This window comes from Acinonyx jubatus, chromosome D3 (genome assembly GCF_027475565.1).
Source record: "Acinonyx jubatus isolate Ajub_Pintada_27869175 chromosome D3, VMU_Ajub_asm_v1.0, whole genome shotgun sequence".
Classification (NCBI taxonomy): Eukaryota; Metazoa; Chordata; class Mammalia; order Carnivora; family Felidae; genus Acinonyx; species Acinonyx jubatus.
In genome coordinates this window covers 40,080,173-40,097,250 of record NC_069392.1, presented here as the reverse complement: position 1 = coordinate 40,097,250, position 17,078 = coordinate 40,080,173, and the positions used below count along the sequence as shown (strand labels likewise).

At 35.7% G+C, this 17,078-nt stretch overlaps 1 protein-coding gene across 2 annotated transcripts in view; it reads left to right on the top strand.

The window, feature by feature from the left end:
* Positions 1 to 17,078, top strand: part of NDC80 (NDC80 kinetochore complex component) — a 61,476-nt gene that overhangs the window by 20,495 nt on the left and 23,903 nt on the right. For both annotated transcript variants that reach the window (XM_053206148.1, XM_015084267.3), the window contains 4 exons: positions 556 to 700; positions 3,551 to 3,756; positions 9,169 to 9,321; positions 11,104 to 11,193. In XM_053206148.1, the coding sequence (XP_053062123.1) occupies positions 556 to 700; positions 3,551 to 3,756; positions 9,169 to 9,321; positions 11,104 to 11,193 (594 nt within the window). The remainder of the gene's footprint in view (positions 1 to 555; positions 701 to 3,550; positions 3,757 to 9,168; positions 9,322 to 11,103; positions 11,194 to 17,078) is intronic.

Sequence of the window (17,078 nt, the reverse complement as noted above, 5' to 3'; positions counted from 1 at the left end):
CTTTGTTTTCCCTTGTGATTGATCAGTCTTGTGCTAATGGTGTTCACAATATGATGAAAGAGTCTAACCTACTTACATAAGACCAAAAAGATCTTTTGAACAAGGTCCCCATGTTACACACCTCTAGGGAACACTATTTACAAGAAGCCCTGAGTTATGTAGTTAATGAAAAGGGAATGGTGTTAAGTGGGTTTATATAATATATTATATTCTTAGGGTTTTCTAAAAGCTAAGTGATAATATCCAGATATCTAATTTTATTTTGTGTATTATACTATTGAACTATCTAGAGTGTTCTGTAAAATATCAGATTTTAAATGTTTTTGCTCCTTCATCCTGGCCCTTGACTTTTTGTATCCCAAACTGACTTCCTGAAAAGTACATCTTAATTAGGTAGTAATGCCAAAGTTTCCTTTTAGTTCTTTTGACTTCCTCTAAAAGTGAAAGGAAAATGTAATATACTTTTCTCTAAGATGAATTTAAATAATATTGTGTCACTTTTAAGTAAGTATGGAATGGTTATCAATAAGAATAATATGTTCTTTTCTTTTAAAGAATCGTCTAGAGTCATTGAGAAAACTGAAAACTTCCTTACAAGCAGATGTTCAAAAATATCAGGCATACATGAGCAATTTGGAGTCTCATTCAGCCATTCTTGACCAGAAATTGAATGGTCTTGATGAAGAAATTTCTAGAGTAGGTAAGTACAACCAATGAATGCTAAAAGAAGACATTCAGACTGGAATGTGGACTTTCCTGGGGTTTATCACATGCAGAGAGAGCTTTGTCATCCATATCTTTTTTCCTTTAATGGTGAGTGGCTATAGCAGGCTACCAAGTTTTCAGTGCCTTCTACATATATTAGTTTTCTGAGGCTGCTATAAAAAAAAAAAAAAAAAAACACAAATTTGGTGGACTAGAACAATGGAAATTTTTTGGCTCACTGTTCTAAAGGCTAGAAGTCCAAAATTTAGCATGGCTAAGCTTCCTCCAAGGACTCTAGGGGAGAATTCATTCCTCATCTCTTCCAGCTTCTGTTCTTGGCATTCCTAAACTTTTGGCCATGTCACTCCAGTCTCTTCTTCATCCTCACATTGCCTCTTCTGTGTATCTGTCTCTCCTCTTTATGTTAATTTCTCTCAGCCTCTATCTTTTAAGGACATTTGTGATGGCATTTAGGACCCACTAGATAATCCAGGGTAATCTCATCTCAAAATACTTAATGTAATTATACCTGCAAAGCCCCTTTTCCAAATAAGGAAATGTTTATAAATTCCAGGGATTTGGACTACGTAACTTTGGGTGGCCATTAATTAGTCAACCTACTGTACCTTCTAACGTGTTTTCAGGTGTCTGATTTTTTTGAAGCAAAGAGGGACCTAACTTAAGAACATATACTACCTGATATAAATATTTATTCTATTTCACCTTGTAATTAGTAAACCAGATTCTTTAATCTTTGCTGGCTTCAGTCTACTACAATTATCTTATGATCCATCACTGCCTCCTAAGCTACTTGTCAGCTTAAGCTGATTGGAAAGTAAGATGAAAAGATGGAACTACTATAATTCTCTGTAAGGAAGAGCCCAACTAAAGAACGTTTGTTTATATCCTTGTGTGTTCCTAACTTTGTTTTCATAAGCACGTATCAGTCATAAAACTCTAATAATACTGTGACACATGAATTAATTGATAGTTCTGTAGTGCCAGAAGGAGAGCAAAGAAAGGTATCCATAAAAGGCAGAGCCATTGGATGGCACTTTACCAAATGAATAACTCTGTGGACCTACTGTGCTATTTTTTCCAGGTGTTTGCCTGCTTCAGTTTTATTCTTGTAGGATTTTACAGGCTGTGTCTTTCCCACATAGGATTTGTGTAGATAGTCCTTAGGATATTTGATTTATTTCTTAGTCTATGGAATATTGACCATCTGTCAAGTCAAGGATAATATTTGTCTGGGGTATTTGTTTAATCAGTTTATTTTTTTTCCAAACTCTAATTACATATATTAGATTTACTCTAAACCAACTCTAAATAATTTACACTTGGTCCCTAATGTTTGTTCTCCGTGATGACCAGAAGCCATAGACTAATTTTTTATTACAGCAATATTTGTAATTAAATCAATAATTTATAATATTAATACTCTGTCTTCCTCATTGGTATTTAATTAAGACAATTTTCATACTTTCTACTTGTGAGAATTTTTTTCCAATAATTACAAGCTGAAGAGGTGAAAGAGATACTTTAGCAATCATTTACCATTCCAGATTGACTTAGTTTGAGATAATTTGATAACTTAATCTAAAATGTTTTTATTCTGAGTATTTTAACTTTATTGATTATTTAAAGTCATTTGTGGCCAAGAATGAAAGAGACCTATTTAAACTGTATGGATAATGTACATTGTGGATTTTTTGTGCAGATTTCTGTGATAAATATAAGAAATTTTACTTAAACCAACTATTAATTTATTTTGAGCTCAGATTGGAGCTTTCCAAGTATAGTGCTACAACTGAGTTATAACAAAGCCAAGATCTTGATCCTGTCAGCCTTTGGGGTGATTCTCATGGCCCCTTTGGTCATGAACTTCCTCGTCCACCTATCCCAGACTGCTTAAAAGTACTATCATATTCTTTATAAGCTATGAATAACAAAAGGTTAGAAAACACTATTCTGTATAACCCCAAATATTTTAAGTTTGAAAACTTCTTTCTCTTTGCATGATCATTTCCTGTTTGTAAGTACCATTTTGTCTTAGTACAATATAGTCATTTTTTGGTACAAATTTTGGTAAATAGACAAAGCAAGAACTTAACTATTATAGTTACTTAATATCTGATAAAACTACTGAAAATGTCAGTGAAACAAGATGTATTTAAATACAAATTTTTTGTTTGTTTGTTTGTGAAAAACTTGTGGGTTTTCTGACTTACTGAAGAGAATCATACTGGAGTATTAAAAGCATTTGAATTGAATACCAGCAGACTATCCCTCTTTTTTTTTTTTTTTTTTTTAATTTTTTTTTTTTAACATTTATTTTTTGAGACAGAGAGAGACAGAGCATGAACAGGGGATGGGCAGAGAGAGAGGGAGACACAGAATCTGAAACAGGCTCCAGGCTCTGAGCAGTCAGCACAGAGCCCGACACGGGGCTCGAACTCACAATACCGCGAGATTGTGACCTGAGCCGAAGTCGGACGCTCAACCGACTGAGCCACCCAGGCGCCCCCAGACTATCCCTCTTAAGTGTAGTAATTCTCAGTCCTAATCATTATGTGTGGGGCCATATTTTTTTCATATAGCACTTTCTGAAAATCATAGCAAGCCAATGGGGAAATATGTTCCTAACATAAAACTTTAATTGTACCATCTTTCAGGAATGTTATTAACAAAGTGAGATCAAATAGAATTATCCCCCCCCAAAAAAGAAGAGAAAATATATATATACATAACTTGGAAATTTAGAAATCTTAATCAACTCTATTAAATAATGGCATCAATTTCTTTGTATGAATTGAAAGAACTTAACAAATTTTTTTCAATGCAGAACTAGAATATGAGACAATGAAACAGGAGAATACTCGCCTACAGAATATTGTTGATAACCAGAAGTACTCAGTTGCAGACATTGAGAGAATAAATCATGAAAGGAATGAACTGCAGCAGACTATTAATAAATTAACCAAAGACCTGGAGGCTGAGCAACAGCAATTGTGGAATGAAGAGCTAAAATATGCCAGAGGCAAAGAGGCGGTATGTCACACCATTTTCAGAGTGGCAACTCAGAGCTGACAGTTTGTAAAGACCTATCCCTGTTAAGAAAAACTGAGTGGGTAGAATAGATTGGCTAAAAAGGTAAAACTTTTTGCATTGACATTTTACTAAAATCCACTCATCCTTTTATGTCAAATCAGTAATACCCCAATTTCTTTCAGTCAGATTTAAGTTAACTATGTTTTTTAGCAGTGAACCAAGAAATAAAAAAGTCTCTAAAGCCGTGAAAATAATTTTCATAAACCTTGTGCCTTTCATTCAATGTGAGTCCATTCTTCCTTTACTTATTTACTATTCAAACATTTATTTAACACCTGTTGTGTGCCACTTAGAAGAAGCTGGGCTTAGAAGAAGCCAGACTCCACTCTCCCCTTGAGTAACTTCCAATCTAGTCAATATTTTTCTACCATGAGATCAGACCCCGTTTGCATGGGGTACTGAGGAAGCATATAGTATACCTAACCCAGATGTAGTGTGTGTGGTATGGGGAAATGTATGAGGTGATTTTTAGAAAGGCTTCCTTGAGGGTGCCTGAGTGGCTCATTCAGTTAAGTATCTGACTTCAACTCAGGTCATGATCTCACAGTTCATGAGTTCAAGCCTATGTTGGGCTCTCTGCTGGAGATAACACCTGAACTGAATTGGGAAGTATAAGGAAGAGTTATCTTGGCAAGTTTAGGGGAGTCAGCAAACAGCATTATGCCCTCTGGCATCAGAATCTTTTCATATGGCTGCAGGTTAATAGCAAGGGATAGGGACACATAGCAACAGATAAAGACTTAAGAGAAAAAGTATAGACTAGATGATAAAGATTCTTTCCTTATTTAAAAGTTTGGACTGTATCCTAGAAGTTCCAAAAAGCCCTTAAGATTTTTAAACAGATAACTATATTTCAGAAAGATCTTGTTTTTGGTCATGTGAAAAATGGATTGGAAGGGAGCAAAACAGATAAGCATCTTTGGCAGCAATGTGGTGAGAAGTTATGAGCTGAATTTAGAGTGTATTAGTGGAAATTCAAAGAAGTAGGTGGATTCTGACTACTTAGGTAGAGTAAATAAGACTTGATGAAAGAAAAGGGATACATTCACAGTGTCTGGCTTGAGCAATGGGACAAGCAATAGTAAAACTCACTCTGAAATAGAAGTTGCCAGTCAGGAATGGAAATGGTATGCTGACCTGTTGTGTCCATGGGGTGTGCAAGTGAAAATATCTACTAATATGTATCTGAACCTCAGGATAAAATAATGTAGGTTTGCAATGTAGATTAAGTAAAACTCAGTATGTATTATGATTGAAGACATAAGGGTAGATGAATTCACCAAGGAAAAATACATAGGAGGAAGGGAGCACCAGCATCTTGAAGGACGAAGGTCCCTTAAGAGAAGCATAAAAGAGACTGAGGACTAGCCAGAGAGGTCAAGAAGATAGAAGCTGAGAAAGGAAGAGTCAGGAAGGAATTAACAGTGTCAAATGCAATAACAGGATTTAAACATTTCTGTCAGATTCAGTAACGGCAGTCACTCTCGAACTTTACCACAACCAAATTATTTGACTTTATTTCAATTTTGTAGGTGGTACATTATCCTTTTAGCCAACATTGTTGAAAAAGTGGGCTCATTGACCATATGAATTTCTAGATAATTAAAGTCTGTCCTTATTTTTGTTGGCAGTCCCTTATAAATGTTCCATACTTCTGCCTTGCTTAGAGCTATGCACTATTTTTCTTACTTTTTTTTAATGTTTTTTTTATTATTGAGAGTAAGAGAGATAGAATGTGAGCAGGGGAGGGGCAGAGAGAGAGGGAGACCCAGAATCTGAAGCAGGCTCCAGGCTCTGAACTATCAGCACAGAGCCCGATGTGGGGCTTGAACCCATGGACTCCGAGATCATGACCTGAGCTGAAGTCGGATGCTTAACTGACTGAGCCACCCAGGTGCCCCTCTCTTACTTTTTAATGTAGCTCTCAATAGACGTGAACTTTTTCTTAATGGTTCAGCATAATTTATGGACATGACACCAATGTATTCTAAAACAATAAATTAACAAGTTGTCTAGGGACCAAATGTTTTCCTATCAAATAATTCCAAAGTGATCTTTTTCGCAATATACACTATTACATTCCTAAGAAAAAAAAATGTAAGGTAAGACTCTTTTTTAAGAAAAGGTAGTAAAACATGTCTTTCTAAGGGCGCTCTCTCTCTCTCTCTCTCTCTCTCTCTCTCTCTAAGTTTATTTATTTTGGGAGAGAGAAAGCACGAGCCAGGGAGGAGCACGGAGAGAGGGAGAGAGAGAATCCTAAGCAGGCTCTGCACTGTCAGCACAGAGCCCAACACAGAGCTCAAACTCATGAACCTCGAGATCATGACCTGAGCCAGAATTAAGAGTCAGACACTTAACTGACCTAGCCACCCAGGCGCCCCTCTCTCTCTCTCTCTCTTTTTTTTTTAATGGAAAAAAACCAGACTACAGAGTTTCAAAATTAAATTTTGGTTTGAAGTTGTCTACCCTAATATTTGTTTATCTATACAGTAGGTATAGTACTAAAATTTATATTTCACTGAGAAAAACTTAATCTGTTTTGTTCCAAAAGTAATGAGGTTTTCTCTTCTACTACTTCAAACACTTTCCTTAGTACATTATTTCTTACATATATTTACCACTATTGTTAAAATAAAAAAATGTAGTTCAAAGAAAGCAGCTGTTTTTGCCCAATAAGACAATACTGGTTTTTAATCCTGGTCACCTTATAAAGTATGTTATCATTATAGGCATAATACAATAGTTTCTTTGTCAGGTTTTAACTATTTTACATTTTTAAAAATCTGTATTTTACACACCTACATATGTAATTTTTAATGTGGAATGGACAGTTCAGCATGAACAGTAAACATTGTCTCCTTTTTTAGCCCTATTTCACCATATTTTTGCTTTGCCTTGCCTATCTGTACTCTCTCATCCTCCTTATCTTCTACAGAATCTCTGCCCTGTGTATCAAGGAGAAACATAGACATTTATAAGAAGTAGACTATAGTGGTGATCCCAGAAGTCTTTCAACCTAGAATTTGGTAAACCTATATTTTAACCCTGGATTTGCCATTGCGTACCTGTGTGACCTCAACCTGTTATCTAACCTCTCATAGCCTCAGTTTCCTTATTAATAAAGTGAGGTGTTGTTGGACTACATCAGTGAATCTGAAATGAGTTCCTTCAACATACATTAACGAATATATTTTTTCTCTCAAGCACTATGTGGGAAAGGGGAGGTTATGAATCTCTGGACCAGGTGAACTCTTAAGTTTAGCTAGCTAAAATTAGCTGTATAAATACTGTTTATTTGGAAGATCAGGATAAAAGAAGAATTTTTTTTTTTTAAAGAAGAATATTATTTAGGAAATAGGTAAGCAGTGATCTAATGAGGGCCAGAGTAGGCCATAGACCAGAAAACCTTAGGGTACTAAGAGAGAGAGAGATTAAAGAATGATAGCAGAATGTAACAGCTCAATGTAAACATTTATCCATCATCTTTTTTCTGAACTTATTTTTATTCCGCATGCCACCTCTGGCTGGTAGTAGCCTTCTGGATCTATGTTGAGATAGACACTGAGCCTGCATCTGCTCATGAGGAAAAGGTGTGATCAGTTTTCACTGTCTTAATTGGCTGTAGAAAGAATAAATGTGCCACACATTTACTCTCCCTGCAATAAGACGTGATGAAGTGCATGGGCTTGTGAAAGCTGTTTTCATTTAGATAAATAAAATGTTAGTGAAGAACAGAAGCAACTACCTCTAAAACCATTTAGTATAAAGACAAATAGAGCTACTTATCTTAGTACTCCCTAGAGAGCTACCGTATTACAAATTGGAGTAGTTGAAATTATTTCCTGATTCATTAGTAAGAAATCTTAAATGTAATATATATCTACTAAATGCCAAGTACTCTTCTAGGTCCTGAGGGGATGCAGCTGCTTTCATTGAGCTTGCAATGAAAGTAAATAAACATGTCAGGTAGTAATAAGTGCCATGAATAGGGGCGCCTGGGTGGCTCAGTCAGTGAAGCATCTGACTTTGGCTGAGGTCATGATCTCACAGTCCGTGAGTTCAAGCCCCACATCGAGCTCTGTGCTGACAGCTCAGAGCCTGGAGCCTGCTTCAGATTCTGTGTGTCTCTCTCTGCCCTTGCCCCACTCATGCTCTGTCTCTGTCTCTCTCTCTGTCAAAAATGATAAACAAATATTAAAAAATAAAAATAAGTGCTGTGAATAAAAATAAAGTAAGAGGATTAAGAAATTTGGGGGGCTACATTTGAGCAAAAGCCTTTCTGATGATGTAATTTGAACAGAGCCCTGAAGGAAGGGATAGAGACCAGGTAATATGGAACTGTTCTACGAAAATATTTTTGTTAAGGGGTACGAGCCTGCTTGGGATTCTCTCTCTCCCTCTCTCTTTGCCCCTACCCCTCTCATTCTCTCTCTCTCTCTCTTTCAAATAAACATTTTTTTAAAAATAAAATATTTCTGTTAAAATAACATTTGAGACTTAAATGATTACATTTCACTTATTTTAGATAAATGAAATGTTTTATTTTTTAGCGGCTCCTGGGTGGCTCAGTCAGTTGGTTAAGCATCCGACTTTGGCTCAGGCCATCTCATGGTTCATGGGTTCAAGCCCCACCTCAAGCTCTGTGCTGACAGCTCAGAGCCTGGAGCCTGCTTCGCATCCTGTTTTTCCCTCTCTCTCCACCCCTCCCCGGCTCGTGCCCTCTCTCTGTCTCTCAAAAATAAATTTAAAAAAAGAAGAAATGTTTTACTTTTTAAATTGATAAATCCAGGGGCGCCTGGGTGGCTTAGTCAGTTGAGCATCCGACTTTGGCTCAGGTCATGATCTCATGGTTTGTGAGTTCAAGCCCCATGTCAGGCTCTGTGCTGACAGCTCAGAGCTTGGAGCCTGCTTCGGATTCTGTGTCTCCTTCTGTCTCTGACCATCCCCCGCTTGTGCTCTGTCTCTGTCTCTCAAAAATAAATAAATAAATGTAAAAAAAATTTTTTTTGAAAGATAAATCTAAAGTTTGTGTTGTTTTCATGATTTCTCTGCCTGGCACTTTAAAAAGTAAATTTTAGTTTATACCTAGATATGGATTCTTGTTCCGAGCTATTTGGAAATGAGAAGAACATTAGGAAGAACAGATAAGAAAGAACAGTGGGATATTGCTTACTAATTATAGTTTTTAAATTACCCTACAGATTGTGAATAATATCTTTCATTCTTATATACCAAATTACAAAACTAAAAAAAATACGTATAATTTTTGTGTAAAATTGCAGATGCCAGTTGAAAACCATATGGAATAGGGCTATTTGGTTTACTTTAACATTTATTTTGGTGTTCTTACAGATTGAAACACAATTATCTGAGTATCACAAGTTGGCCAGAAAATTAAAACTTATTCCTAAGGGTGCTGAAAATTCCAAAGGTTATGACTTTGAAATTAAGTTTAATCCTGAAGCTGGTGCCAACTGCCTTGTCAAATACAGAGCTCAAGTTTATGTAAGTAATCATGAGATTAATTAATCTTCAAAAGATTTTTAAATGCTATGATTGATGTTTATTTATTTATAACTAAGAGTTTAAACATCAGCCTGTTCATGACTGAGGTCAGAGCATGGAAATAAAACACTAAAACCTTTTATCTTCCATCTTTTTGATAATTAGAAATCTATTATACTTTTTGAATTACAAAGCCTTTTCTTCCTCTCTACCTACTTTATCAACTCAACTATCCAATAGAAACTTTGATTACATTTAAAATACACACCAGGATTATAAAGAGAAAAATTACCTGACTCTTAATCATAAATTGCTACTTGTCCCAATAGAGACAGATATAAATAAATAATTGCTATATATGTACTTTATTAGAAATGTTTACAAGATATGGTATTGATCAATTCTTGCCAGAATTAAAGAGAAAGAAAAGTTTCTACAGAAATGGTGAACCTGGAATGAAGTCTTAAAAGATGAGGTATTTATTGGGATGGTCTGTGGGAAAGAGTTTCAGGTACAAGGACACACATGAAGGCATGAAATATAACAGGACATTAAGTAACACCAGTAGTCAATAATGAAAAGTGTGCACCTAATTTTTAAATATGTCCAAGGATGTAATTTGGAGAAGAAAAATTTTAAATCGTTCTATTGCAACTTCTTAGTTATTCACAGATATTAGTATTTTAGTAGCCCCCACAGAAATGTCAACTTTCAAAATACTTAGTTTTTGAATAAAGAATATCAGAGTATAAAGCTATGCATTTTTCCCTTGAGAATCATTCATTCAATACAGTATTTATTGAGTACATATTAAGTTCCATACCAGCTAGAGATGAAACACCCAGAAAGATACAGTTCCTACTTTCCCAATGATCACAGTTTATTTGGTGAACAGACTGTGATGAAATAAAGTCAGACTCATTTTCAATAGAAAAAAATCCACCCAGTAAACATTTAATCTTTTACTGAATTGTTTCTCAAGCAATAGCTGGGTAGGCAGGTAGACAGATTATGAGCTTCAAGCAGATTATGAGCTTCAAGACTGGTGAACATGTGGAGAAGTAGGGAGAGTAGCACACCCAGAGGGCATGGAAGCTCTGCATCCCTTTCCAAGTACCTTACGCTCTGCATCTCTCCCATCTGGCTGTTCCCGACTTTTATCATTACTTAAATAAACTGGTAAACATCTGCTTATTCTGGACACCCATCTTGCTTTTTTTCACGGAACAACCTCCCCTGGTTATCTCTCCGCAGTTGTATTTCAAGATCTTCCCAGTTCTTTTTGCAGCCTCAGACTCCTCCATGTGTAACTTATTCAGCCATTCCCTGCTGGTGGATATTTGCTGTGTTTGAAGTCTTTTCTATTATAGTGGAGTTCCAATGAATAGCAAAAAGAAGAAATACAAGCAGATAATTGTGAAACTAAGCAGTTGAAAAGGATTAAGAGAAAAATACAAATTGTTTTCAAGAAAGATACTGCATTAAAATAAGTATACTTATAAAATGTTTAAATAATAGCAGTGAATCTCCAGAATGGATAAAGCAAATCTAAAATTTTCCAGGTATTGAGAAGCAAAAGCAAGTTGCATTCTACAGTTAGAAAAATTACATTGAAAATTAGTTTTATTGTCTTATTTCTGATGTATTAATTTAGTTTAAAAATATCATAGCTTTTTTTTTTCCTCCAAAATTGGCTCCTTCTATTGCAATGTGTAGATGCCTCATGAGAAATTTTGTAATTTCATATATCGTATGGATCTCCTAATCCTATGTCTTTTGTAGGTGCCACTTAAGGAACTGTTGAACCAAACTGAAGAAGAAATTAATAAAGCTCTAAATAAAAAAATGAGCTTAGAGGATACTTTAGAACAAGTAAGTAACAAAACAGTTATTAAAAGCAAAAGTAAGGGGCGCCTGGGTGGCTCAGTCAGTTAAGCAATGACTTCGGCTCAGGACATGATCTCATGGTCTGTGGGTTCGAGCCCCACGTTGGGTTCTGTACTGACAGCTCAGAGCCTGGAGCCTGCTTCGGATTCTGCGTCTTCCTCTCTCTGTTCCTCCCCTGCTCATTCTCTGTCTCTCTCTGTCTCAAAAATAAATGTTAAAAAAAATTGTTTTAAGTAAAAAAATAAAAGCAAGAGTAAGATATTTAACACTTAAATGTGATTTGTAATTTTTAATTGTTAAGGAATGAACTTTTAATAAGATATTATGGAAAATGAGAGTTGGGTATACCCTTGACTTAGAAACATTTGAAGTAATTTTTTAAATAACTTAAACATTCTAGGCTTTACATATCATTGATGAAGTGATACAAAACTGAATAAATTTCCCTTGACTTTAAATGGAGAATTTCCTCCTTCAACTTGAAATAATTTAATATCCTTTTTTTTTTTAAGTTTTATTTTTATTTAAGTAATCTCATACCCAGTGTAGAGCTCAAACTCACAACCCCAAGATCAAGAGTCGCATGCTCTTCCAACTAAGCCGGACGGGCACCCCTTAATATCCCTTTTTGTGCTTAAAGGAATTTGACATGGCTCCCTTAAAAGTAGATATATATCATTTGGGGCTAGAGGCTAAGTAGCTATGATAAATTAAGAGATTTTTATTTATCAAATTTTTCACTCCGCACCATGAAATTCAGGGGAACTCAAATGCCTATAAAAGTCTATTTCCAAAAGTAAGTTTCAGAAAGTTCCTCTTCTAAGATACTTGAAACATGATATGACCAATATCTCTCAGAGAGAACAGTACTATTGATTTGATAATCTTTAAATATTGTTATACTTGATTAAGAAAAGTTAAGAAGCTACTTCTCAACTGCAAACAAAAGGTATTGTTTATGTGACACCAAATAATTGAAGGAAAACCCCAGTTAATTCATATCTTCAAGAACTATTGTGGCATTTCAAGATACAAAATCCTATCTTTACCTGGAATAGAAATTTTTTTTCTCATCTGGAAATAAAACCTATGCATTAAACGATTAATTATGCAAGTAACCCACGTTTTTTACATGTTAACAAATTGTATCAAGATTTACTTTGTATTAGAAAGAATTTCCAATCAAAAAAATAGTAAACTTTGTAACATTAGATAAGTGGGCAGTTTCATGATACTACTGTTATTATAATTTGGGGTTTCTGTAACATCACACATTGGAAAGAAGGAATTGGGACTGCTTTAACAGGTACTCCACAGATGTGACTGTTATTCAAGATGAAGTCTTCCCTTAGCTTCCTTCAGTTTGATTTCTCTCTTCTGTTGGAATGGGCACTAAACCTATAGATTTTCAAAGTGAATTGAAACTTTTTAAAACTTTTTTTAATGTTTATTTATTTTGAGAGAGAGAGATAGAACAGGGGAGGTGCAAAGAGAGAGCATTCCAAGCAGGCTGTCAGCACAGAGCCCAGCACAGGACTCGAACCCACAAACCACAAGATCATGACCCAAGCTGAACCAAGAGTTGGACGCTTAACTGACTGAGCCACCTAGGCACCCCAGACTTGAAACTTTTTAAGGGCTATAAGCAGGAAATTTAGGGGGGTGAACAAAATGGGGATTATAAGATGCGTACTATAGGCTAGGCCCAATATTAATATTCCCAAGGTAAATATAACAAGTTTATATGAAATATAAACTCCCATTTGGAGAAAAAGACTGACCTGCAGTTATGCTAATCAGATTTGCATTTTTGCAAAACCCCTTTGGGCATAGAAAAAAATGACTTGTGGGGAAGCAACTAAAATTGTTAAGAGGTTAAACCAAAGTACAAATGGAAGTGGACAGGTTTAGGAAATGTTGAGGTAGAACCCAAGCATTTTTGATGGACTTTTAAAGCTAAGAGAGAAAGAAGCACTGACAGTGACTTCCATTTTCCCGGTGCGGGTAACCCTGCAGAGAAAAAAATGAGTGCATGTGACCAGGAGAGTACTAGAGATGTTGAGCTTACTGTTTACAGAACATAGACCTCCAAAAGGAAGCTGAAACAATAGATTCAGAACATAGGGGAGAGATCAAGTCTAAAAATATACATTTCAGGGTCTTTACCATATACATGATACTTTGAAGCCAGATGTGAGTGATATTTCTTAGGATATGTAGAGGAAAGTGGCAGAGGATTAAATCTTGAGAAATAGCACCACTTAAGCAATTCAAGGAAGGAGATTATGGGGAAATTATGGGGAAAACTCTTAGAAGTGGACAAAATAATTGGAGATCACTGGAAGAGAAAATGCTATAAAAGCCAAAAGCCAAAGTAGGGAAGATTTTCAAGAAAGTCCTGATTTTAACTCAACTACTTATTGTAGTGTTAGTTCTCTCTCTCTCTCTCTCTCTCTCTCTCTCTCCCTCTCCCCCCCTCCCCCTCCCTCTTCCCTCCTCCCTTTCCCCCCCTTATATCATATATACCTTACACCTATACAGTGGTATATATACATTATATCAAAACTAGGGGAAAAAAGAAATGATTGGTAATATCATATGCTTCAGAGACTGAAGATTAAACTATTTCTTAAATTTGACAATTTAACCAAATTAAGATGGCATAAGATAAAATAGCTATTTGACATAGTAATGACTAAACGTAAATTAATGAATTAAAATAATTAAACAAATGCTAAAATTTCAACTGGGTAAATTTGAAGATCTAATTGACTTTACTCAGCAATTCATGAATTGGGCAGTATTTCATTTAACAATTAGAAACTCTAAAGGACTACAGAAAGGAAAACAATTTTTAATACAGGACAAGGAAGTCACACACATACACACAAAAGGATCATTTCAGGCAAGATTTCACCTCCCTTTGAAAAACAAAAGGGTCTTATGAGGTGGATTACCTCAGTGGTGCTAACCAGAAACTCCAGACTGACCTGTTAAGATTATATTCCTGGGGAAGGTTGAAATTGCAGTTAGGTTGAATATTAAACTCTGGTTTGGTGACATAGGCCCAGCACAAGTAACTCCATTTTGAACTGGTAGTTTCCTTTAGTTTTCCCCTTTTGATCACGCTATCACCTTGATTGAGAGATACGATCACAATTTAAGGCATCAGCACCACTTGCAGCTTTTGTTGTTCCTTTGTGTGATATCCATGACCTAAGTCATGACATTTGTGCTTAATCTCTGTGACAGTCACAGGTCTCAGTTCTAGGTTTATATTCCTTAAGTCTGTCATTCTTTTCACTTTTCTGATGTTCTAGTCCTAGGGAGATCATTTGCTTGATAGTTCAAGGCTGCAAACATACACTTAAAGTTTTTGAGAGAATACAACATAGTAGGAGATTTTTATGATTATAACAAATAAGTCCAATGTTTGGACTGTACTTTCCAACCATGGTCCCCAAGACCCAAACCAATCAAAATCAAGTAAGTCAAAGAAAGACCCCACTAAAGGAGTCATCTTTTTAAACCAAGTGGCTTACTCAGTGATCTTATATAACTGAGTTTCAGTTTCCCCAGAAATGTTAGTCCAGGTGCAACAGGTAGTGTTGGCCATAGCACAAACACCTCCCTGGTCAGTTAAAAGATAATCAAGGGCTGTCCTGTTACCAAGAACAACTTTGGCCAGAGTCAAAGGAAGCTAATTTTGAGTCATGAATGCCTCCTACGAAATCCCTCTGACTTGACAGTTTAAATTTAGGGAGTTGACCAGTGAGGTATCTCAGTATGGGCAGTTAGAGGCACAGTTAAATAACCTAAGAGGCATTATCCAATTATATGTTAGCCATTTAGGCCTTCATAGTCCCAGGGGGGATGATAACCACCACAGACAAAGAAAAACCCTGTTGGGGCACAAATCATTCCCATTAAGGAAGTCCTGTTAATGGATTAAATCACAAGGATTGCTGCATTTACCTATACATACCAAGGGTCAGTTAGGTTTTGTCCTAGCCTGAAATAAAAAGTTGTTCCAAACACCCCATTAGCAATGGTCTGGGAGATACAGATGATGGCTTTATCTTTCCAGAACAGTGCCAAAGTAAAGGAAGAGAATAGAAGATGTCATGTTTAGTTAAAGTATGAAGTCTTGATCCAGTGTCTTGAGAAGAAGCCGTCTACCTTGCTGTCAGCTATTTCTCTTCTTGGTCAATTTGATTGGGAAGTCTCCATCATTTGCACAGGACTAGATGTCAGGCAGAGCCTTCTTCAGCTGTGAGATATGTATTTAGGGTTCAAGTCCCTGAAATCTTGCTGCCATCTGGGTAGTAAGGAAGTAGTAATAGTCCCTTTCAAGGAGATTCAAGGCAGTCTTGGTTCTTAATGTTCCAAATCAGAAGTCGGGGGAGAAAAATGGAAACATTAATTTGGACAGTTATAGCCAGATATTTGAAGAAATTAGAAGAATCCAGGACCTACTCCAATCTATAGGTATGTAACAGAACCTCAGAGACAACAGGATTAGAATTTAATATCTACACAGGTTCAAACATAATTTTTCTCTCTATAATTACCCCCATTTTACCAAAGATAACCACAATAAAACTAATTTATATGCATTAGACTTGGCCTGATTAATTACATAAGAATAGCAAGAAAAGTGATTGACCATATAAGCTCTTTTTAAAATTACTTTGCTGGAAACTTGTAAGCAAGGTGTACCAGATTGATTTTTGCAAGGGGCTTTATTGACTCCCTTAAAGTCAACCTTAGTTCCTTAAGAGTGTCCAGTCATATATGAGTCTATGCAAACCTCTCTCAAATATGAAAATCCAATCAAAGCCTTGATAATATACCCAATATTTCCAAGTGTGTGTCTTATTACAAGGAGACAGATTGTTAATGAACTTATACAAATAACTAACTGTATTATCATGAAAAGAATACTCAAAAGAGTTTCCAAAATCTGGACCAGGTAGAAAAAGTAAATGTTTCATCATTGCTTATAAAGATATACTTTAGGAGTGTCGGGGTGGCTCAGTCTTGGTTAAACCTCTGACTCTTGATCTTGGCTCAAGTCATGATCTCATGGTTTGTGGGATGGAGCCCTGCATTGGGCTCTGTGCTGACAAGCACAGAGCCTACTTGGGATTCTCTCTCCCTCTCTCTCTCTGCCTCTGCCCCACCCAGATACATAAACTTTAAACATATATATATATATACACACACACACATACATACATATATACACACACACACACACACACACACACACACACATAACCAAATTGTTGTAAATCCTACATATCTTAAGACAAAGGTATCCTTAAATCTGGAAAAGCAAAACATTAGACAGCATTTCAAACAACAAATCATAAAAAGTTATCATCCTCCTCAATTCATTCAGTTCCATGTTACTAATTCTTATTATACTTGAATACAGTTTACTGTTAGTTTTGGAAATTCTTACCCAGTTCAGTTTTATGATCATAAAGTTATCAGAAATCTGTACTTGTCAAAAGCCCTTTCCTTACATCTCCTTGAAGATGAAGTATTTTTGCAGGAAACTATTGCAGAGTATCAGGGTAAAACAATAACAGTCTGTGAATGACAAAAGACTTGTAAAAATGTCCATTGTTGAAATCTGATTAAAGTTCACTGTAATGGAATTGACAAGGAAAGTTGGTTATTTCAGTAACATGGAATATTTTAAGATAATAAGTGAAATTATGACTGATAACACTATATCAAGATATATTAGACTTTGGGAATTTAGTACAATTTCTAGAAAACATATATTTACATAAATACAATAGAAAGAAAGCTTAGTCTTCTTACTTGACAATACTTCCTACATAATTTAACATATCAAA